We start from the raw sequence: 21817 nt of genomic DNA, 5'->3' as shown, positions 1-21817 counted from the left end.
CTGATGATGGGGGTGGTACTGGGGCTCGGGGGCGGTACCGGGGGTCGGGGGCTGATGATGGGGGTGGTACTGGGGGTCGGGGGCGGTACCGGGGGTCGGGGGCTGATGATGGGGGCGGTACCGGGGCTCGGGGGCGGTACCGGGGGTCGGGGGCTGATGATGGGGGTGGTACTGGGGGTCGGGGGCTGATTGGGGGGCGGTACCGGGGGTCGGGGGCTGATGATGGGGGCGGTGCCGGGGGTCGGGGGCGGTGCCGGGGGTCGGGGGCTGATGATGGGGGCGGCACCGGGGCTCGGGGGCGGTACCGGGGGTGGGGGGCTGATGGGGGGGGGGCGGTACCGGGGGTGGGGGACGGTACCGGGGGTCGGGGGCGGTACCGGGGGTCGGGGGCTGGTGATGGGGGCGGTACCGGGGGTACCGGTGCCGGGCGCCCGCCGGGGGTGCTGTGCGCCCTCCCGCCGCCAGACGGCGCTGCGCCCCGCCCGCTGAGCGCCTGCGCCGCCCCCGGCCCGGCCCGGTTCGGTTCCGCTGCCCCCGGCAGCTCCGAGATCCCCCTCAGCGCCCTCCCCGCCGGGGCGAGGGATCCCCTGGGGCCGCAGGGCCAGGCCCCTCCGCTCCCCATGGGGTTCCCCTGCGCCTTCCCGCGGCGCGCTGCCGCCTGGGCCGGCCTGCGGGGCCTGCGGGGCCTGCGGAACGGGCTGGCGGCCCAGGCGGGCCCGGCCCCGGGGCCCCGCGGCGGCAGAGCCCTCCGCGCTGCCTCCTCCTCCTCCTCCCGCCTCCAGCGGGTGGTTCTGACCAGCCAGCGGTACCGGGTGAGGCGGCTGCCCTTCTCCCGCCTGGCCGGCGGCGACCTGGCCTTCTTCCAGGGCCTGATGCCGGGCCGGGTGGTGACGGACCCGCAGGAGCTGGAGGCCTGCAACGTGGACTGGCTGCGATCCGTCCGAGGTACGGCGAGCTCCTCGGCCTTGGGAGGGGGGGGGTTGCCTTTGGGGGGGTCGTTTTTTTGGTTTTCCTGCGGCTTTCAGGCGCCTGAATTCAAAGGCTGCCACAGAAAACCCCCAAAAAAACAACCCCAACAACCCCCCCCCCCTCGGTTCTATCGCCCACCCGGTTTTTACGGGAGTTTTCCTCACGAAAACGGTTCCTTGTGGTCGTGACGTCGTTCGGCAGCTCCCGGCGTTTTGGCCGCAGCTGTTGTGGGTGGCCTGGTTAACTTTTGTCAGGGGTTTAATGAGAATATGAAGCATTTCCCATCGCCCCCCCCCCACTCCCCCCCCGGCCGCCAGGTCTGTGTATGCAAAGCTTGGGCTTTTCTAAGGGAAAACCCGCTGTGGAAAACGGGTTTAAGCGGTTTTAAAAGCGCTCCCAACGCCTCTGCCCCACAGCCGAGGGAGTGTTGTTGCTTCAGGCGTTGTGCTTTACCTCCTGTTTTTTCTTTCTGACCGCGGTAGAGCCCACGGCTTGCCTTGAGAGTCCCTTGCTTTCCTTGCAGGCTGTAGCAAGCTGATGTTGAAGCCTCAGACCACGGCAGAGGTGTCTGAAGTGCTCAGGTAAGGCCCAGCTTTTCTGCTGGGCTCCGCGGTGAGGAAACTCAGGCTTATCCTGGGAGGGCCCAGCAGGTGAAAGGGGGAACTTTTAGTTGTTCAGGCACTGATTGCTTAAGCAGTTTGAATTGCTGGAGATGTTTTCTTCTAGGCTGCCTGTCTGGTGGCTGAGCTCTGGTGACTTCAGCTCTCCCTTCTGCTCTTTATGTCCCCAGAGCTGCTCGTGTTTCCTGAAGCACCTTCTCTTCCAGCTCCTCCTGCTGCCTGCTGTTTTCTAGGCTGGGGGGCAGGCAACACTGATGGGTGGGAAGTGTTGCTTGTCTGAAAAAGCCTCCAAGTTCCTAATTGGGAAGGTTTTCACACGGGGAGCTGAGGTTTTTTTCCAAGGCAGGAAAGGCACTGACACTTGTGCCTTGTGCTTCAGGGTCCCAGGGCTCTCCTTGACCTCTGGCTTTTCTGGGGTCATGGTGTTGTGTCAATATCAGGCAGAAACAAAGGCCAGACTTGTATTTGTTTTACAAAATAGCCTTTGCAAGGGCATCTGGCCAGGAAAGATGAATTCTAAGTGGGCAGCAGCAGACTCCCCAGATCAGAGTTGGTGGCTTTGATGGGAAGGATCTCAAGAGGGCATCAGGTGTGGAGGAGAGAACTGGGGGCAGAAACAAGCAAGTGACTTCAATATTGATGGCTTTTCTGCTCTACCAAATTGTCAAAATCAGACACTGCACTCGTGCTCCAGAGGAGCAGTTGTGTGGAAGGATTCAGGAGGGTCCATCTGCCAAGGTAAAGAAGTTTAGACCAGAGTGAGGTGATTTGAGGAGCCGTTTTGTCCGTTAAGTCAGGAAGAACCTTCCCCTGGTTCAGGGGTGTAAGCAGGGTTGCCATTTGGCTCAGCAGCCAAAAGCTGCTGCTCCTGGCTCTGTGGAAACAGGTGCCTAGAGAGGACAGTCAAGTCAGGGCTTCTGAACTGGCTGCAGCAGGGAGGCTCGGTGCCATCTGTTGTGCAAGAGCTTCTGTCAGCTTGGGGAGGATGTGATGGGTGGTGCTCCCCAGGGATGGGCAGGCTGGAGGGTGGAGCAGCTGAGGCCTGGATGCACATGGTTCCTTACCTTCAGGGCATTGATTTCCTGAGGGGAGGAGGAGGGCGGGAAGGTCTTAAACCACTGCTGAAGATGGTCAGTCAGAGCCCACTGAGGGGCTTTTTCACAGATACACAAACAGCTGAATTGTGAACAGGGTGAGCTGCGCTTTGCAGGCAGGTGTTGCAGGGTGGCAGGTCTGTAGGAGTAACCCCAGGTGCTCGTTCCTTTGCAGGGTGCTGGGTGGGTTCAGTGAGGAGTCCTGCTTTGTCACTTTTGCAGTGAAGCTGTCCCTTTGTGTCAGTTTAATCCTTAGGCTAAATGCTGCTTCACTTTAAGGTGTTAATTTTAAGGAGCTTTGAGCGCGGTCACCGACAGTAGGCGTGGGTGTGGAGGTGCAGCTCTCCTGGTTGATGTGTAAGGCTTCAGAATCCCTTTTCCTTCCAGGTACTGCTCTGAGAGGAACCTGGCAGTGAACCCCCAGGGGGGTAACACAGGCCTTGTTGGGGGCAGTGTGCCTGTCTTTGATGAGATCATTCTCTCCACTGCTCTCATGAACCGGATCATCAGCTTCGACAAGGTGTCTGGTAAATAGCATAGGGACCTGAAAGCCCCTTGCCCTCAACCAGCCCTTTTCCTGGGAGCTGGTTACTGCAGGATCACCAAGGTTCAGCCCAGTAGCATCAGAAGGGGTGTCAGAGGTTTGTTTCACCCAGGCTCTCACTGCTGGTGTAACCCTTAAGCTGTAACAGCAGTGTGTGTAAAAATACGTCTGGTGGCGGAAGGAGGAAGAAAGAGATAAGAGAAACATGAACATCCCATTATCTGTTCATAAATTAAATGAGAAACCCAGCATGTGGAGCAGAGTGACAGCGTGGGAGAAGGCATCTGAGAACTACACTAGCAGAGGGAAGGGAGGGATGGGGAAAACCTAGAGGTCATTTGGATTTGGAGAGTTCAGAGCCAGGCTGGCAGTTCTTAGAGAGGGAGAACGACAGGCAGAGAGATACTGCATGTTTCTGTGTCTTACCAGTTCAGACTTGGGGAATGACCAGATGTTAAGGCAATGGCAAAGCTGCCCTTGGCTTGAGGACGGGTAGGACAGTGCCTTGTAGCATGCACAGACTGCTTGTGTGTTTTCATTCAACCCCAGAAGGTTCTGGAGGAAGAGGTGCTTCCACCTGCTTGTACTTACCTTGCTCCTTGAGGAGGCGCCTTCTCTGTGGGCATCGGCTTGTAGCAGGACCTTTCTGTTTCAGGAATCCTTGTGTGCCAGGCTGGCTGCGTCTTGGAGAAACTCATGGAGTACCTGGAGGAGCAGGGGTTTGTCATGCCACTGGACCTGGGGGCAAAAGGTAGTTGTCACATCGGAGGGAACGTGGCCACGAACGCGGGAGGGCTGCGGCTGCTGAGGTACGGCTCCCTGCGGGGGACAGTGCTGGGGCTGGAAGTGGTAAGGCCAGTACCTGGCAGTTCCTCTGGCTGGGAACCTCTGCTTCTTTCCCTGCCTCCTGCAGTTGTAGCCCCTGGCAATCCGTGATGCAACCAAGTTCCTCCCCAGGCTTCCCTTCTTTTCCTTGCATGGCTGTTTTGTGGCAGGTCAATCCCAGTCTGCTTTCGGTTGGAAGGGACCTCAGTGATCATCTAGATCCACCCCCCTGCATGGGCAGGGACACCTCCCACCAGCCCAGGCTGCTCCAAGCCCCATCCAACCTGCCCTTCAACACTGCCAGGGATGGGGCAGCCACAGCTTCCCTGGGCAACCTGGGCCAGGCTCTCACCACCCTCACACTCCAGAATTTCCTCCTCATGTCTCACCTCAATCTCCCCTCTCCCAGTTTTCATCCACCCCCTCTTGTCCTTTCACTACAAGCCCAAGTATCTTCATGCATGTAGCATCTGGTTTTGTTTCCACCTCTTCTCTCCCTGGTAGAAGTGGTGTTAGGTGGTTTTCTAATCCAGAGAAGTGAAAAGAAGGCAGGGAGAGATTTGGTGTTCCCACGTTACCTGCATGCGATAGTTCCTTTGGTGGAGCAGTGGGTCTCTGAACTCTCTGCTAAATTCATCCTCTTTTCCTGGCTGCTCACTTGGGTTTTAACAGAGCTTTGGGTTTGTTTGGCTGCTGGCTATCTCCTAGTCTTTGTTGCTCCTCAACCTGCTCCTGCCCTACAGGCCTGTGTGTCTGTGTGGAAAGGCTGGGATTCTGAAAGATTTTCCTTAAAGATTTCAGGGCTTGGAAGCAGAGACTAACTAAGGGCAGAAATTGGGTAGGTAACAAAAGCCTGTTGTTAGGGTTTATTGTGAAGGCCCAGATGGGAGAGCTTTTGTCTCTCAGGGTGGCCCCTCTAGTGTCAAAACAGCCTTTGATGATATATCTTAGAGACATCAATCCTTGATTTAAGGCTCAAATGCTGGAGGGTCACTTCATTCTGGGGAAGTTTGTTCACTGTTTCAAATAGTTCCAGTTCACTGGTGGGAGCTAGAGCTGTGAAGGGTCTCCAGCCTTTTCCACCACTAGTAAAAAAAAAACAAATAAAGCAGAGCAAACTCAGGCTTCTGTTATTTCTTGACCTGCTGGAACATGTGGAAAAAAAGCAGCAGGAGAGTTTGGGGGAAGACTTGGGTTGGATATAGAGGGGAGGAAGAGCTGGGAAGGGAGGGAGCAACAGTGACAAGAGTGTGGGAATGGGCTGCAGCTCATGTCCAGTGCTCAGTGGCAGGTTTTGGTCCTTGGCATGGACAGGCTCAGGACAGGAGGTGTCCACAGAGAGGTTTGACTGGGTCTCCCTGTTCCCACAGGTGCTGGCTGATGGTTCAGCTCTGGACTGTTTGGCGTCTCTGCGCAAAGATAACACTGGCTATGACCTGAAGCAGCTCTTCATTGGGTCTGAGGGAACCTTGGGAGTCATCACTGCTGTCTCCATCCTCTGTCCCCAGAAACCTAAGGCTGTGAATCTGGCATTTCTAGGTAAGGAGCTGCTGTTCATGATTTCACACCTGAATGAAGAGCCTGGGGAAGGAATTGGGATGGAAAGGAGGAAGGACTGGTCAACCTGCTGAGCTAGGCTGCCAGGGAGATGCTGTATGTTAAAATCTCTGGCCAGGTATTTTGTATCCCTGGTGTAAATGTGTAAAATGCCTGCAAGGGCAGGTTGCTCTGCAAAGGAAGGGGAGTCAGGAGCTGAGGGGGATGCAGAAGCAGGCAGGACAGTGCCCTCACTGGCAGGGGCTGGGGCTGACACTGCCCAGGGGAGCTGAGCAGGGCAAGTCTGGCAGCAGCAGGCAGAGGTGGCCACGGTCCAGGGGTCACCAGGTGAGTCTGCAGGGACAAGGCAAGGCTGGGAAGTCAAACCTGCAGGCCAGGGTCTGGATCAGCAGGGTACATGGTCAGGCACAACTGCTTAGAAGCTGTTTCTGAGCCTACTTTTTAGCAGAGGTGTTTGTGAGGAGCCTTCACCAAGGCTGGTTTTTTTCTCAGAAACCTTCAAAGGCAGTAGGGACTTCTCAAAGGAGCTTATTTGTACCCAGTGTGGCCTTGAGAGCAGAGAGCTCCTCCTGGGAGGGCATGAGGAGACTCCAAGTGCTGACAGAACTGTGAAATACATGGAGTGGACCCCAGAATTTACCTCAACTCTCCCAGTGGCCTTTACATTTCTCTTAGGTTGCCTTCTTGCCTGTGCTGAGAGCTGAGGGTGGGGGTGACTTAGTGTGAACTGTCTTGGAGTGTTCAAGAGGTCTTGAAGACTCATTGCTAGATCCTTCTGCTCTCCTTGTTCTGAAACCTTCCCCAGCTCAAACCATTACAGGAACTGCTGATCTAAACCCACACAGGGCAGTAGTTCCCATTTGCTGGAGATGAGAAAGATGACTTTGAAATCTCATATACCTTTTTCAAAACTGTTTACAACGGTTTTGGGGGCTGTTTTGTTGTTGTTGTTGTTCCTGATTCCTCTCTGTATCCTTTCTGAAGGGTGTCAGAGTTTTGCTAAGGTTCTGGAAACATTTACAACCTGCAGAGCCATGCTGGGAGAGATCCTGTCTGCCTATGAGTTCATGGATGAGAAGTGCATGGAACTGGTTGAGAAACATCTCAAGTTGTCCAACCCAGTGACAGGTACCAGTGTCATTTGTGCTGCAGAAGGAGGCTTTGTACTGCTTGAGGATTTTTACCTTAGTTTTATAGATAGATTTGTGTGTGAATGAGAGTGTGGACATCCCTCAGCACGTTTGTATCCAATTCCAATTGGTGGAAGCCTTGAAAGAGAAGGACTTTTTCCTTCTACTTGTTCCCACAAAGCTGCTGGTTTCCTGAAAAGCAGTGACTAGGTAAAAGGGCAGAGCATGGAGGTGAAGTGCCCTGCAGATTGTCACCTGGGCTGCCCTTCCACCTGGCACCAGGGAATCTGGGCAGTAGAGTGACCTTGTGAAATGTGCCAGGCCTGGGAAAAGCTCCAGAACCTGCACTAAATTCTCCTGCCTTTACCCCAGAGCATCTGCTTATTCTTGTTCTCCCTCACTTCCAGGCAGCCCTTTTTATGTTTTAATTGAAACTTCAGGCTCCAACTCGACCCATGATGAAGAGAAACTGAACAGCTTCCTGGAACAGGCCATGACTTCTGGTTTGGTCTCTGATGGGACTGTGGCAACAGATGATAAGAAAATCAAGGCAAGTCCTCGTTTCCTCTTGCACAAATCTCTTTGACATGATTCTTCTCTGCTTGGATTTTTATTTTTAATAGGGAAATGTTCAGACTGACTTTTGGTATCAACATGCCTGAGTGATCTGGTAGCATATTTGGGATATTGAGGAAGAACACGAAGGAGACAGGACTTCCCACTGCTGACCCTTCCAGGAAGGGCTGAGTATTTGGGGTTTCCCCTTGGAAAAAGATGAGAAGAATGAATTGCATCTTTCAGTAGCTGCTGGGGCAGGACCCAAACTGCCTGAAAACCATCAAAAGCAGAAGCTGAGTTGTCAGTGGGGCCAGGAGGGAGCAAGGTTCTGTAGAGCACTGTGACCATATGTTAGAGCCAGGACTGATGTCCTGGGGGAAAAGATGGACACGTAGTGTCTTAGGGAGGAGGAGAGTGATTTGTGTCTGCCCAGTGAATATGAGGCTTTTGCAATGACCCATGTTTCTTCCAGCCCCTCTTCCCAAACCAAGCCTTGCAGCTCAGTAGAGGAGGCACATCCTCATTACTTGGGAAACTCAGGACAGGTTTGGAAGGAATGCCCAAGCCTGTGCCCTGGTTGGGGTCCTGTCAGGCTTGAAGAGTTGGTGTATCCCTTTGCTGTATGAGGCTTCCAAGAGACCCTTCGTCTAGAACCACAGACCACTGGTTTGGGTTGGAAGGGACCTTCAAGATCACCCAGATCCAACCCCCTGCATGGGCAGGGACACCTCCCACCAGCCCAGGCTGCTCTAAGCCCCATCCAACCTGCCCTTCAACACTGCCAGGGATGGGGCAGCCACAGCTTCCCTGGGCAACCTGGGCCAGGCTCTCACCACCCTCACACTCCAGAATTCCCTCCTCATGTCTCACCTCAATCTCCCCTCTCCCAGTTTTCATCCATCCCCCCTTGTCCTCTCCCTCCCTGCCCTTGTCCCAAGCCCCTCCCCAGCTTTCCTGGAGCCCCTTCAGGCCCTGGAAGGTGCTCTAAGGTCTCCCTGGAGCCTTCTCTTCTCCAGGCTGAACACCCCAACTCTCCCAGCCTGTCTCCAGAGCAGAGCTGCTCCAGCCCAAGGATCATCTCCATGGCTTCCTCTGGACTCTCTCCAGGAGCTCCATGTCCTTATTGACTACCTTCCAAAGGGCAGAGGATCTTGCAGGAAAGCAGCAGCTGATGTTATACGCAGAGTCTTGAGCCTCTTTTCCCCTCCACGCCACAAAGCCTGGAACCCAAGAGGTACTTTGGTTGATTTGGATTCCTCTGACCTTTGGTTCCCCCTCAGGAGCTGTGGAGCCTGCGGGAGAGGATCACAGAGGCCCTGACCCACGATGGCTGTGTCTACAAATATGACATCTCTCTCCCTGTGGGGAAGCTCTACGACCTGGTGACGGACATGAGGGCTCGACTGGGCCCCAGTGCCAAAAACGTGGTGGGCTATGGCCACCTGGGTGAGTCTGGGGGCTGGGAAAGGGCCTGATTGCTCTTCTGTGCTCCAGGTTTGGCTGTGCCACTGACTAGTCCTTTGAATGGTTCCTTTTAGGTTAGTGAGAGGCATAGACTTAATAGCTGAGAGCTGTCAGAAAGGGAGCTTTGGGTCTGAGTTGAATTGCTTTCAGGCTGTGTTCCTTATATTGCAAGAAGACTGCTAACCAGACAACCCCTGGACTGGTGACTTGTATCTTCTTGCTCTGTGCTTCCCATTTAAGTATCTAGCTTGTTTAATTGGCCCATCAGTTTGATGAATGCACTTAAGACACATTTGGTAGCTAAAACACTTTCTTGTCCAAAGTGATGAGTTTTATTGGGAACCAGTTATTTTTGAGCCATTAACCCTCCAGAAGAGAGTGACAGAAGTAAGGCACACACACAAAAAAAAGGTGGTACATTTTTCAGAGTGCTTGGAAATGAATTTGGTTTTACCTACAGGTGGATTGGTAGCTTAGCAGAAACAACCAAACCAAACAGAAGGGGACCCTCTTCACTGGGCTTGATTTGAGATGTTTTGAAAGACCTGTGAAGACAAGTCTGCATAACAAAGGCTTTGTGCTCACTCTGAGGGTTTGCTGAGATGCAGGAAGAGATTCCAGAGTGAGAATGAATAAGCTGTGTTTATCTTTTGTGTGTTCTGCCTCCTGAGCACCCAGCAACTCAACCAAATAACCAGCACACACCAGTGGCAGAGGGAGATGTTCTGCCTGCTTTGTTTCAGTTGACACGGTGCCAGAGGGCTCTTAGAACATGGCAGAAACAGACTAGGAAGAGAGAAGGTGACAAAGGGCCATGTTAAAACCCAGGGATCATGGAAAACCACTGGAAAAGCCTTTGGCAGGCCACCTCAGCAGTGAGACAATGATGAATGGAGCAGAGGTGTTTGCATTTTAAAACCACAGGAGTGAGGATTGGAAAGGAGCTTCACTCAGAAGCCTCCTTCAAATATTGTAGTGAAAGGATGGAAAAACAAAGCTCCTCTTTGAATTATTTATGCATGGAGAGACTGGTGTTTGTAGAGGGGCAGTGAACTTGTCCTTGTTCACAGTCTGGAGACTAACAAAGGCACTGTTGTTTGAGTACTGTGGAGGAAACTAATGAGTCCCCACTGCAGGGCCATGAAGTTTCTCTTACAGCCCCACTTCTGCCATGTTTTCTTGCAGGAGATGGAAACCTGCACTTGAACATCACAGCAGACTCCTACAGCCATTCCCTGCTGGATGCCATCGAGCCATTTGTCTATGAGTGGACTGCAAGATACAGTGGCAGCATCAGTGCAGAGCATGGCCTGGGCTTCAAGAAGAAGCAGTTCATCCAGTACAGCAAAACCCAGGAGGCCATCCTGCTGATGCAGCGTTTCAAAGCCATGTTAGACCCCAAAGGGATCCTCAACCCCTACAAGATGTTGCCCTCCAGCTCCTGAGAGGGTGCCAGCACACACTGGTGGCATCTCCTGCCTGCACTTTAGCCATGAACAAACTGCTGGATCAAGCAGACCTGGAATGCTCCTGGCTTGATTTCCTTAGTCTGATGGGACAAGTAAAGGGATGTGGTTCTTCCTTTCCAGGGGTGCCTGCTCTTTCTGAAGAAGAACACACAACTGGCTCTGACCTTGTGGGTTTCCTAGTCAGTCTGCACACTGAAACCAAAGGGGCAGATGTTGTGTCTGAATGTCCCAGCTCTCTGTCCCCTTAGTTTGCTCTGATTTATTAGTGAAGTGACACCAGCCAGAGGAGGCCTTTGCTCACTTGGGGTGTGCAAGTGAAGCATCAGAGGCACAGGAGAAGAACCTGTGGGTGCTGAACCCCCAGCTCCGAGTGAAAATGTTGCTCCTCCTCACTTGTTTTGATCTAACATGCTTGCCCAGAAGCCCACAACAGCATCAGGTCGTGGCCTCTTAAGTGATGCTACCTGTGGGCTGTCCCTGGTAGGCACCAGGGTTGTCCCTTGACCAGTGCAGTCCTGGAAGGAGTGGCCAGAGAAGGTACCCAGAGACCAAACTTCTGGGTAACATCACTTGGAGGGGAAACACCAGCAGCTGTGGGAGGGGTCCCAGGACTTCTGATCCTGGGCTTCATCCTCCCAGTCTCACCTTCTCAGCCAGTTGTGATGTGCCCTGGTAGAGGGTGGGAGCCATGATCCTAAGGAGTTACAGGGATACCCCAAATCTGCCAGAATCTAGCAAACTAGGTCAGGCTGGGTGGGGATGATGACACAGATGTTAAAATCGCCTGGAATTTACACCAGCAGCTCAGCTGGGGAAGTTGTCCAACCGTGAGATGAGTGGGTTGGTGTGGCTCTGGGTGAAGATCAGGCTGAAGGGCAGAGCTCGAGGGGTTCCTCAGGGCCACTGCTATTCAATATTTTTATCAGTGATCTCAGTGAACGTTCCATTAGCAAGTTTGCTGATGGTATCAAACCAGGAGGTGCTGTTAACTCTTGAGAGAGGTCTGGAGCACAATTCTGAGGAGGAGCAGCTGAGGGAGCTGGGGGTGTCCAGCCTGGAGACCAGGAGGTGAGGGGAGACCTGCTGGCTCTGCAGCTGCCTGAGAGGAGGTTGGAGCCAGGGGGGTTGGGCTCTGCTCCCCAGGAACGAGTGACAGAACCAGAGGAAACAGCCTCAAGTTGTGCCAGGGGAGTTTTAGATGGGATAGGAGGAGAAACTTCTACCCTGAAAAGGTTGTCAGGCCCAGGCTCCTTAGGGAGGTGGTTGAACCACCATCCCTGGAGTTCTTCAGGAGACCTGTAGATGTGGTTCTGGGGGACAGGGTTTAGCACTAGACTCAGGAGACTTAGGTTAATGGTTGGACTTCATGATCTTAAAGGTCCTTTGGAACCAAAATTACTCCATCATCCTAAGAGGCCTTGCAGAGGGATCTGGATGGATTGGAGCACCAGGCAATCATCAATGGCATGAAATGTAACCAGCCCAAGTGCTGGATTCTGCACCTGGGACACAGTAACCCGGGGCACAAGGGTGATCTGGGAGGGGAGTGGCTGGAGAGCAGCCCTGCAGAGAGGGGTCTGGGGGTGCTGGGGGGCAGCAGGCTCAGGAGGAGCCAACCCCCTCCTGGGAGGCATCCAACATAGCCAAACCAGCCAGTCAGGAGAGGGGATTCTCCTGCTGGGTTCAGGGTTGGTGCAGCCCCCTCCTGGAGCACCCTGGGCAGTTCTGGGCCCACCATCTAAGGAGGGTGGGTAGTCAGGTCCAGAGGAGGGCAACAAAGCTGGAAGGGCTGGAGGGAATGTCCTGTGAGGAGAGGCTGAGGACTCTGGGGTTGTCCAGCTGGGAGAAAAGGAGACTGAGGGGTGATCCCATTGCTCTCTACAGCTTCCTGAGGAGGGGATGTGGAGAGGGAGGGACAGGACACGTGAGAATGGTTCAAGGCTGTGCCAGGGGAGGATTAGAGTGGACATTTCAAGAGAGTGGTCAAACACTGGAACAGGCTTCCTGGAGAGGTGGTTGAAGCCCCAAGCCTGGCAGTGTTTTAAGAGACATTTGGGCAATGTCCTTAATAAAGTGCTGTAACTGTTGGGTCAGCCTTGAAGTGGACGGGTCATCAGTGATCATTCTAGGTCCCTTCCAACTGGATTATTCTACTCTAGAGATGAGGGGGGAGTTGTTGCTTTGGGGTTTTTTTTCTTGCTCCAGTCTTACTTTGAGATGGCAGGAGGGGTTTTCATGTACAGTTTGGTGTTCAAAGCCACATTGTCACCCATCTGTTACCAGAGGACAGGCCAAGGCATGTGCTGGTGAGTCACCTTGCTCAGTGTTTGCCAGTCACATCTGTGTTTACCAAGACATGTCACTCTTTTTACCCAGGCTCTGTTGGGTCTAAGTCAAGTAGGTGATTGGAAAAAAGCCCCAAGGTAGATTGTGGCACTGACCTGACCACCTTCTCCCAACAAAGTGGCGTTTCCTGTGGCCATGTGGAGGGCAGTGGGTGTTGTTTGCAGAGCTCCCAGGGTTCCCACAGCCCTGGGGAGCAGCTGGCACAGCACTGGATGGGTAGGAAACTGGCTCACAAGCCACCTCAGAGGGTGGTGATCAATGGTGTTGATTCAACTCTGCTGGGTTGGGAGGCCTCCCTGGGCTCTGTGGGGCTGGGAAAGGTGGTTGTGTTACCCAGTCTTCTCCATTCCCTGCTTTTCTGCTCTTCCACAGCATGGTGAAACAGATGCTCCATCCCCAGGCTTTTCCTTGGAAGAAGATCATCCTCCAGGGACTTCTTGGTTTTTAACCAGAACACCCTCTCTCCAAGGCTGTAAGCTGCTGACCTGCATTAAGGCTGGTGGCTTAGCTCAGCCCTGTGCTGTAACACCCTTGGTGACACGAGCCCAAGGTCACAGCTCTCTCAGCTTGGCCCCTCAGGCGCTCGGAGCAGAAACACCTCCCTGGGTGAGGTGACCTGCAGGGCTGACATCCAGCCTTGCCCTCTGGGCTCCTCAGCTCCTTTCTTTCTTTCTCTGCCACCAGGGCCTTCCTCCCCTCTCCTTTTACTCCTCAGGACCACTGGGAGAGGAGCTGCTGATCTCCTGGGGTGAAGCAGGGTGACAGAGGCCACCCTTAGCAGAGAGCAGGCAGAGTCTGGAATGCAGTCAGCCCAGCTGCCTGTGGATCAGGTGCTGCAAAAACAGGGAAAGTCCACGATGTTGTTAAGAGAAGAAATTCACAGGACTGGCTTTTTTTTGCCAAGTTAGGGCTGATGCAGCTCGTTCTTTCCGGATCAGGCTGTTTCTATTCTCTGCCTTTCCCCCCTACACCATTCTTTCTCTTTTTTGGCCCCCAAACCACTGACCATAATTGTTGAAAATACAGGCTTTACATGTGAATGGGTCTTTTTGGGAAGCAGAACTTTCCATACTGCTGCTTTTTATTTTTTTCTTTTCCCAGCTACATATGAAGAGGGTGCTGGGGGGGGGGAATCAGGGCCAGACAACCTGGTGCTGTGACCAGGGAAATTCTTGCCCAGCTCCATTTAACCACCTTCTTTACATGTGAAGATCCTAAAGCTCAATGTAAGTTGACTGTTTCAACTGAAAAAAAACCTACAGCAATGACCCTGAGCTACTGCTGGGTTGTTTCATAGCACCTTTCCTAGACCTTTAACACCAAGATTATTTCTTCTTTCCCACCTTCTCAGTGTTGCTTTCAAATACTGGTTCACTGTTGGGTGTAGGAGGGAGATTTATTTGTCTGTGTGTGTGTGGGGGGGGTATTTTGATAAAGATTTACTGTGTTAGGAATTTCTCATCCAAAATTCTCATTACTTTTTCTGGGGCAGACTTGGCTGTGAGACCAAGGGGGGATGCTCGGCACTTTGAGTTGGATCTAGGTGGTCTTTAAGGTCCCTTCCAACCCAAACCATTCTGGGCTTCTGGTGTAGTGAGGAAGCATTTGACTCTCTCTCTGGGTTTTGGCTGGGATAAGAGTTCATTTTCTTCCCAGTAGCTGGGAAGCTGGAGCTGTGACCAGTGCTGGGAGCACAGGGTGTTGTGGCTGGTGTTGAGCAGCGTCACGAGCTTCTCTGGTTCTTACCCTACCCAAGGAGCTGGGAGGGGACACAGCTGGGACAACTGCCCCCAGCTGCCCAGAGGGATGTCCCACGTCATATGATGCAAGAAATCTGGGGGGAAGAGAGAGGGGTGTTCAGAGTTAGGGCATCTGTCTTGCCAGGCGTGATGGAGCCCTGCTCTGCTGGGGCTGCCTGAACCCCTGCCTGCCCCGGGGAGCAGGGAAGGAGTTGTGTTCTCTTGGCTTGCATGCTCAGCTTCTGCTTTTACCTGCCACCAGGCCTGAACTGTGAGCTTGTGCACTTCTTCTGCTTCTCCTCCCCATGTGTGAGGGGCTGAGCTGCCCTCGGGGCTGCCCTGAGCCGACCTGTGGAGCTTTGAGCTCAGCACCCTGAGCTGCCAACTCGGCATCCCACCCCACCAGACTTAATTCTGCCTCCCCTGGCTGCCCTTGGCTGCTGCCAGGCTCAGAGCAGCCCAGCCCCACCTGCAGCCAGGTGTTCCTGCTGTGTTTTCCCTGCGTAACCCAACCTGGCAATTCAGATGCAAAGCAATGAATCCATTGTAAAAGGCTAAGAAATTATCTTTTGTGACTCGTGGGGCCTGCCAGCTTCTGAGCAAGTCACCCCACAGCTGACGTGGGTAATGTAACAGGAGAAAGAATCCTGTTGCACATGACCCCTCCCTTGCCAGCAGCAGCTGTGCCAAGAGTAACAGTTTCTTCATAAAACAGCTCAGGTTGGCTCGTGTTCCAGCAAGAAACTGGAGGGAAGCAACCCCATCCCTTGCTCATCTCTGCACCTTGGTGAGCACCAGGGCTGGCTTGAGGAAGCTGGGCTTTCAGAAGAACTGGTGGGTATTTGGGCAGCCTGAAAGAGGTAGCAGTGAAGGCTGCCAGGGTGCTGAGAAGTTGGCTCTTGGTGGGGCAGGCTGGGCCACTAGAACACCAGGTGACACCATGGGTGGGGAGGGATGTGCATGGGAAGTGTCGTGGCTGTGAAAGGTAAAACCAGCTTCATCCCCTGCTCTAGGCTGGGAGATACTGGTCATCTTTTTTTGATGCCTGGATGAGGAGAGCATCATCTTCATCCCTGGACTGAGGGGCAGGGAGATCCCCCCCCCACCTCCAGACCTGCAGGACAATCCCTGCCCTGCCAGGGCAGTTTGCAACCATCCATCCCAGTTTGGGTACTGCTGGTGTACAGGAGGCTTGGTGGGATCTCAGACTCCCGGGTAGTGCAAGTTGTGGTGCTCGTTAATAACCCTGGAAACTCCTCTTGTGGACAACCCGTAAGACAAGGTCCACTGAGGGGCAGGAGCTCTGTCCCCCAAGCCCTGGCCACAGCAACATCTGGAAGCTCTTCACCTCCAGCGACACTAAAGGCATTTCTACTGGGAAAGAGCTCAAAGTCTCAACGTTTTGAAGTGGAATTTTGCTGTTGTCCCCGTGTGTCTGGCATGGAATCACAGTCCCAAACCACCGGGCAAGACTTGAAGGCAGGCAGTGATGTGGGACCAGCTGGGGTGGTGGGGGTGGACACTGAGCAAGCCCTGTGAGGGTGTGCAGGGGGTGCTGATGCCTTTCTCCAGCCCCCCCCACCACCAACACCCTGCCCTGAGCCCCCTCAGGCCCAGCAGAGACCAGGGTCCCCACTAAGGGGTCCCTGCTCCACCCTTTACCTCCCTGCAGAACCCTTGCAGATGCCACCTCCTGAGGCAGCTCCTTGTACCTGTGGGAGGTTAATGCTTCCCATGGCTTATTCATTGACTTCCACCCACCCCTGGGAGCACCTAGCCACTCCCTTTGTCCTCACCTCTCCCAGCCATTTATAGCAGCCATGGGATGCTAGAAATAGAGCCCTGCACAGTCAGAGCCAGAGGAGAAGAACAGGAGTCGATTTGCAAAGGAGATATTTGCTGGCTGGCAGCATGAAAAGCCCTGGGTGCACTTCAAGGTAAGGGGAGAGAGAGGGAGGTGGAAGCCGTGGGTGAAGAATTCAAACACCGTTTGGTGTAAGGGGGCTGGTTCAGGTAATCCCTGGGAGTTGTCCATGACCTGGAGAGTTAGCTACAGGTGGCTGCAGGGGAAGGGATTCATTCCACAGGGAATGGTTCTTGCCTGTGTTCCAGGTCTTTTAATTTGAAAGCACCTTGGTAGGTTGACCCAGAGGTCCTGGTGTTGGCAGCTGGAAATGGAACCTGAAGGTCGTCCCCAGCCTTAAAGCATCCCTAGCAGAGCGTTACCCCAGAGGTGGTTTTGCCATGTTTGCTCCCCAGCTGGGAGCTGGTGTTGGAGCAGGTGGGGAAGGGGAGGCAAAGCTCAGTGTCAGGCAGTTGTTTGGCTTCTTGGTGGGACGTTGTGTCTTGGCAATCAGCCCCCTCAGAGGTGTCTGGGGCTGCTCACCCCTCTGGCGAGCTCGGGTAACGTCCTCCCAGGGATGTTCCAGTCGTGGCTTTCTTGAACTTTGCTTTGCAAAAGGCTCTGTTAAGGGGGTGGAAAGTAGATGGTGGCTCTGAGCAGCCCCTGGGGGGTCTCAGCTCCCTTGGGCTTGATGCATTCCAGGGGAAAGGCTTCCTCCTTCCCCTGAGGTGTGTCCCTCCACTCTCCCCTTCTACACGGGGTGGTTACGAAATCCCTCTGCTTGTGGCTCCAACTGTTTGTGTAAATGATCAGGTCTTTTCTGGAAAGTCAGGTGCTCCCTCCATTCACCTTCAGCCTGGGCAGGTGAGAGTCAATGGCAAAACAGCTCTCAGAGAAGCGGGACTTGTCTTTCTTGAAGGGATTGAAGCATGGGAGATGTTTTAGCCCAAGTTGTCCATTGGTCCAATACTGGGAGATGTAGAGGTGGCTTGGTCAGAGACTTGCAGTCTTGTGGGAAAGGGGAGGGGGGGGTGTGTGTGTGACACCAAGGGAAGAGGCTGGGAGAGTTGGGGTGTTCAGCCTGGAGAAGAGAAGGCTCCAGGGAGACCTTAGAGCACCTTCCAGTGCCTGAAGGGGCTCCAGGAAAGCTGGGGAGGGGCTTTTGACAAGAGCAATTCAGTGTCTTTCACATGGCACAAGCTGTGAAAGCCACCACCACCCTGTGCAGCAGGACCATGTTTGAGGACCCTTTGGCTAGAAGGACAGTAGAAAGAACCACCAGGTCCAGCCTGCAGCAAGCCAGGTGCCCCCACTGACCCTCAGACTGGGTGGGCTTGGAGCCTTCCTGGCCCTCTTTCCAGGGTGAGAACCATGAGTGTGACCATTCCATGCTGCAAATGGAACCCAATCTTCTCAAAACAACTTGAAGCCCAAGTCAGATCTGCTTCATTTTGGAAATGGTGGCTTGAAAAAGATGGAATAACACCATGTGGTGGTGTTAGGTCATAGGCTGGGCTGGATGGTCTTCGAGGTCTTTTCCAGCCTTGGTGATTCTGTGATTCACACTGAGTTAAAAAAAGCCTTTAAGATCAGAGAAGTCAGACCAAGCTTGGTGATGAAAAGTTCTTTGCTGGTGGGCATCAAACCTTCAAAAGATCCCGTGCATGTCCCAGCTGGAATGCACTGCTGATGAGAAATAGTGGTTGCCTAATTAGTGCTGGAAAAGTCTCACCCCTGAAGCATGGGTAGGTGAAGTGTGTCACCCAGAGGGTTGCCTCTGGGCTCAGGCAGCTGAAATTCTGGCCAAGGTGAGAAGATCTGATTAAAAGGGAGACCTGGGTGAGGCTGAGCAGAAGAGCTGGGCTGGGAGGAGCTGTGGCAGCGAGGACTTGGTCCTCTTGTTTGAAAGCAGGACATCGTGAGCCTGTCCCAGCTGCTGTTGGGTTATTCATTGGTTTTCTGTGCTGATGAATCAGTTCTACTGAAAAATCAGCACTCGAGTGTTTCTATCTCACCTTCTGGAGTGATGGGTCTACAGGAGCTGCTCAGATTTCTGACCCAAGAAAAAAGGTTTCATGTTTCTAGTGAATAAAGGAGAAGTTTGAATTGTGAACAAGCTCTCAAGCCCCAGGAAACTGAAAGAGAAGGCAGCAGAGCAGGAAGCTCCTGGAAAAGCTGAGCAGGCTCTGCCTGGAGCAGGTCGTGTCTTGCCAAAGGCCAAAACTGGGACAAACGTGGGGACAAAGCCAGGGAGCTGAAGGTGGCTGGCACCACAGGGACACAGAGCTCCCAGTGGGTCAAAATGCCCAAGGGCAAAATGCAAAGTTTGGTGGGAAGCAGTGTCAGGGGAAAATCCACTGGAAGTCTCCTTTCTTTCCAGGCATGTCAGATGTCTCCTCGTTTTCAACCTTTGCCTGGGACTTACCTTCCTGTCGGGATTCTTCCATATGAAGACTAAAGATTCCATGTAAGTGGAGCAGCAGCAAGGTCCCCTGGTCTGCCCGGGGCAGCAAGGATCTGACCTGGGACACTGGATGGATGGGCTTGAGGCTAATTCTGGAAAGGCAGCAGCCCAGAGTTAGGTCCTGCATCCACCTCTGGGCAGGGAAGGGATGGAATTAGCTCTTTGGGGCAAAGCTGGATGGAAGAAAGAATCATAGAATGGTTTGGGTTAGGAGGGACCTTCAAGATGGCTCTCACCACCCTCACACTCCAGAATTCCCTCCTCATGTCTCACCTCAATCTCCCCTCTCCCAGTTTTCATCCATCCCCCCTTGTCCTCTCCCTCCCTGCCCTTGTCCCAAGCCCCTCCCCAGCTTTCCTGGAGCCCCTTCAGGCACTGGAAGGTGCTCTAAGGTCTCCCTGGAGCCTTCTCTTCTCCAGGCTGAACACCCCAGCTCTCCCAGCCTGTAAAAGAGAAGGGGATCAAACTGAAGCCTTTGGGTGATGAAGACCTGGAGGAGCAGAAAGCTGTCTGGCTTCTACAGCTGAGGGATGGGGCTTGGTTGGGTGGGTGCCTTGCACCAGCTGCAGGCATGGTAGCAGAAGGAGAACCTGCTGCCATTTGGCTTTTCCAGGTCTCAGAGCTGGGGTTTGGCACTGGAGAGGCTGGTTTCCCCATCTCTTGCATTCCTGCAGAGTCTCCAAGAGCGACAAGGAGCTGCTGCTGACATCCAGGCCTTGCCATGCCAAGACTAACGTCATGTTCCTCAAGACCCACAAGACGGCCAGCAGCACCGTCCTCAACATCATGTTCAGGTTTGCAGAGAGGTACAACCTCACCGTGGCCCTCCCAGCTGACCAGCTCCTCCACCTGGGCTACCCCAAGACCTTCCTGGCCGACTTTGTGGAGGAATTTGAAGCCATAGGACAAAACTACAACATCATGTGCAACCACCTGCGGTTCAACCCCTCGGAGGTAAGAAGGAGCCACAATACCCAGGGAGAAGCCTGGTCAGGGCCTCTGGACTAACAGCTTCTCTTCTTCCTCCCCATAAACAGGTGCAAAGGGTGATGGCCGCCAACACCTTCTACTTCTCCATCCTGAGGAACCCCATTCCTTTGCTGGAGTCTTCCTACGTCTACTACAAGGGCAATGTCCCTGCCTTCAGGACCTCCAAGGATGTGAACGACTACCTGGCCTCCCCCACCAAGTATTACCACCCAGAAGATTCCAGGCAGAACATCTACGCCCGGAATATCATGTGGTTTGATTTTGGCTACGACAACAACGCGGAGGCCAACGAGAGGTACATCCAGGCAGTCTTGAGGGAGATCGAGGAGAACTTCCACTTGATCTTGATAGCAGACTACTTTGATGAGTCCATGGTCCTCTTGAAGCACACTTTGTGCTGGGATCTGGATGATGTGATTTACTTTAAGCTCAATTCCAGAAGCCAGGACACTGTCCAGACCTTGACTCCGGAAAGCAAGGAGCAGATAAAAGCGTGGTGCTCGCTTGACTGGAAGCTCTACCTGCACTTCAACCAGAGCTTCTGGAGGAGAATTGAGGACACCATAGGGCACGAGGAGCTGGAGAAGGAGGTGAATCACCTACGGACCAGACAGAGGGAGCTCATGGAGACCTGTCTTTTGGGCCAGGAGGCAGTGGGGAAGGATCACATCGAGAACAAAGCTCTCCTGCCTTTCCAGTCAGGGGCTGCAAATATCCTCGGGTACAACCTCAAAGAAGACATAGACAACAGGACACTCAGAACCTGCCAGAGAATGGTCCTGCCAGAGCTGCAGTACACGTCCTACCTTTATGCTGTTCAGCACCCACACAAGAAGAGGAAGCAGCTGGGCTTGCCCTTGCTATGGACCAGTTCCCAGGAGAAGCTGCAGCTCCCGACTCCCAACTAGGGGAGAGACTTCCCACCCCACTGAGACTTCCCACCACTTTGTAACTTGTGGGGCTCACCCACAGGACCCTTGTGCATAAGGGGGAGACGGGTGGGGGGCTTCGTTCTGGGCCACCCAGCTGGTGGTGGGTCCCTTTTTGGGGACCTTTGGGACAAAGACTCTGTGGTGGATGGATCCTGTGTGATCCCACCTTGGCTGAGGGGGACAACCTGCTGCTCCTGAGCACTGGATGGACTTTCCAGCTGGGTTATGTTTTACTGCCAATTAATCATTAATCATGGGCTTAATCATTATGTTTGCAGTTGACTTGATTTAACAGCCATCATCGTGGTCCAGCCTGGTCACAGCTCACTAGAGCAAGTCCTGATTTTTCAGCCTTAGGATGGAAAGGAAAGAAAAAAAAAAGGGAATGGGGAGGGAAAGGAGGAGGAGAGCACCACGAGGGGACAGGAGATGTTGGGCAGCTTTTCCCCACCAGCACAGGAGACATCCCTCTCCTGCACATCATGAGGTGGAGGGGGGGTCCCTCTGCACCACTTGGAACCTCTTGGTGCTCCCCTGGGGGGGGGCCCGTTGGGTGGTTTCAGCCCTCTGTCTTGGGTGAGGGTCCCTGGGCGTGGGGTGGTCCCTGAGGGTGGAGGGTCCCTGGAGCCCTTTATCAGCAAAGGCTTGGTTGGGCCAAACTCCCCGAGAGGGGAGGGGTGGAGGGAGCCACAGCTGCTGTGGGTGGAGGGCATGACTTCATTAGGGAAGGAAGTAATTAAACCTGCCCAGGAGGCCTGTGCTCATTAGCCAGCTCCCTGCTGGTGCTGGGAGGGTTCCTCAGAAGGACTCGGGGCCAAGCCCAGGTGCTTTGGTGTCACCACCCGGATGTTTGCTGGGTTCTGACATGGCCCCATCCCTGAGGATGAGCTGTTCCAAGGCTTAGCCAGGGTCTCCCAGCTCCCAGTGCTCGGGGGCTGGACTGGCATGACTGGGACGGTGGATCCCAGATCTCCTGGCTTGGAACTTCACCTTGTGAAGCAGCCTGGTGGCATCTCCTGGGAAGGAGGAGGGATGCTGCTGGCAGGGAGCAGGGCTGGGATTTTCCTTGGCTGGGGCAGGGAAAGCAGCTGAAGCCAGGGTTCACCTCCTGCTCCTTCGGGAAGCAGGGCTGGAGATTAGCAGCCCTTCAGGGTTTGCTGCTCCAGCAACCTCAGCTAAAATTAAACAGGCTTAGGAGGCATTTGCAAGGAGCTGGGGTGGAGAGGGTGGCAGCCGTGTGTCCTCAGCTGGGGAGATCCCCTGGAGGGGCCTC

The 21817-nt window shown here is 54.0% G+C and overlaps 2 protein-coding genes across 3 annotated transcripts; both read left to right on the top strand.

Moving 5' to 3' along the window:
• The first annotated feature begins 486 nt into the window (after positions 1 to 486).
• Positions 487 to 10347, top strand: D2HGDH (D-2-hydroxyglutarate dehydrogenase). 2 transcript variants are annotated; one of them, XM_051625974.1, is made up of 9 exons: positions 487 to 945; positions 1493 to 1550; positions 3071 to 3210; positions 3883 to 4076; positions 5423 to 5591; positions 6594 to 6737; positions 7147 to 7289; positions 8578 to 8743; positions 9947 to 10347. In XM_051625974.1, exons 1-9 carry the CDS (start codon positions 621 to 623, stop codon positions 10204 to 10206), a joined length of 1599 nt encoding a protein of 532 aa, XP_051481934.1. In that variant the 5' UTR covers positions 487 to 620; the 3' UTR covers positions 10207 to 10347. The 2 variants fall into 2 exon arrangements, with proteins under 2 accessions (XP_051481934.1, XP_051481935.1); XM_051625975.1 differs by lacking the exons at positions 487 to 945; positions 3071 to 3210 and having other exon boundaries at positions 1530 to 1550.
• Positions 10254 to 20813, top strand: GAL3ST2 (galactose-3-O-sulfotransferase 2). Its single transcript, XM_051626547.1, has 5 exons — positions 10254 to 10264; positions 10329 to 10397; positions 18539 to 18625; positions 19297 to 19576; positions 19660 to 20813. The coding sequence occupies exons 1-5, from the start codon at positions 10254 to 10256 to the stop codon at positions 20518 to 20520; spliced, it is 1308 nt and encodes a 435-aa protein (XP_051482507.1). The 3' UTR covers positions 20521 to 20813.
• The last annotated feature ends 1004 nt before the right edge of the window (positions 20814 to 21817 follow it).

This window comes from Apus apus, chromosome 8 (genome assembly GCF_020740795.1).
Source record: "Apus apus isolate bApuApu2 chromosome 8, bApuApu2.pri.cur, whole genome shotgun sequence".
In the NCBI taxonomy this organism is placed as follows: domain Eukaryota; kingdom Metazoa; phylum Chordata; class Aves; order Apodiformes; family Apodidae; genus Apus; species Apus apus.
The sequence above is the reverse complement of the archived record's forward strand: the minus strand, read 5'-3'. Positions and strand labels throughout refer to the sequence as shown.

Bases quoted from the DNA above. Each gene is read 5' to 3' on its own strand.
- GAL3ST2 (XM_051626547.1), top strand. The intron at 10,398-18,538 runs GTGGGTTTCCTA...CTTTCTTTCCAG, and splicing joins ACACAACTGGCTCTGACCTT to GCATGTCAGATGTCTCCTCG. The intron at 18,626-19,296 runs GTAAGTGGAGCA...GCATTCCTGCAG, and splicing joins ATGAAGACTAAAGATTCCAT to AGTCTCCAAGAGCGACAAGG.
- D2HGDH (XM_051625974.1), top strand. From the start codon at position 621: ATGGGGTTCCCCTGCGCCTTCCCGCGGCGCGCTGCCGCCTGGGCCGGC. The intron at 6,738-7,146 runs GTACCAGTGTCA...CCTCACTTCCAG, and splicing joins GTTGTCCAACCCAGTGACAG to GCAGCCCTTTTTATGTTTTA. The intron at 8,744-9,946 runs GTGAGTCTGGGG...GTTTTCTTGCAG, and splicing joins GGTGGGCTATGGCCACCTGG to GAGATGGAAACCTGCACTTG.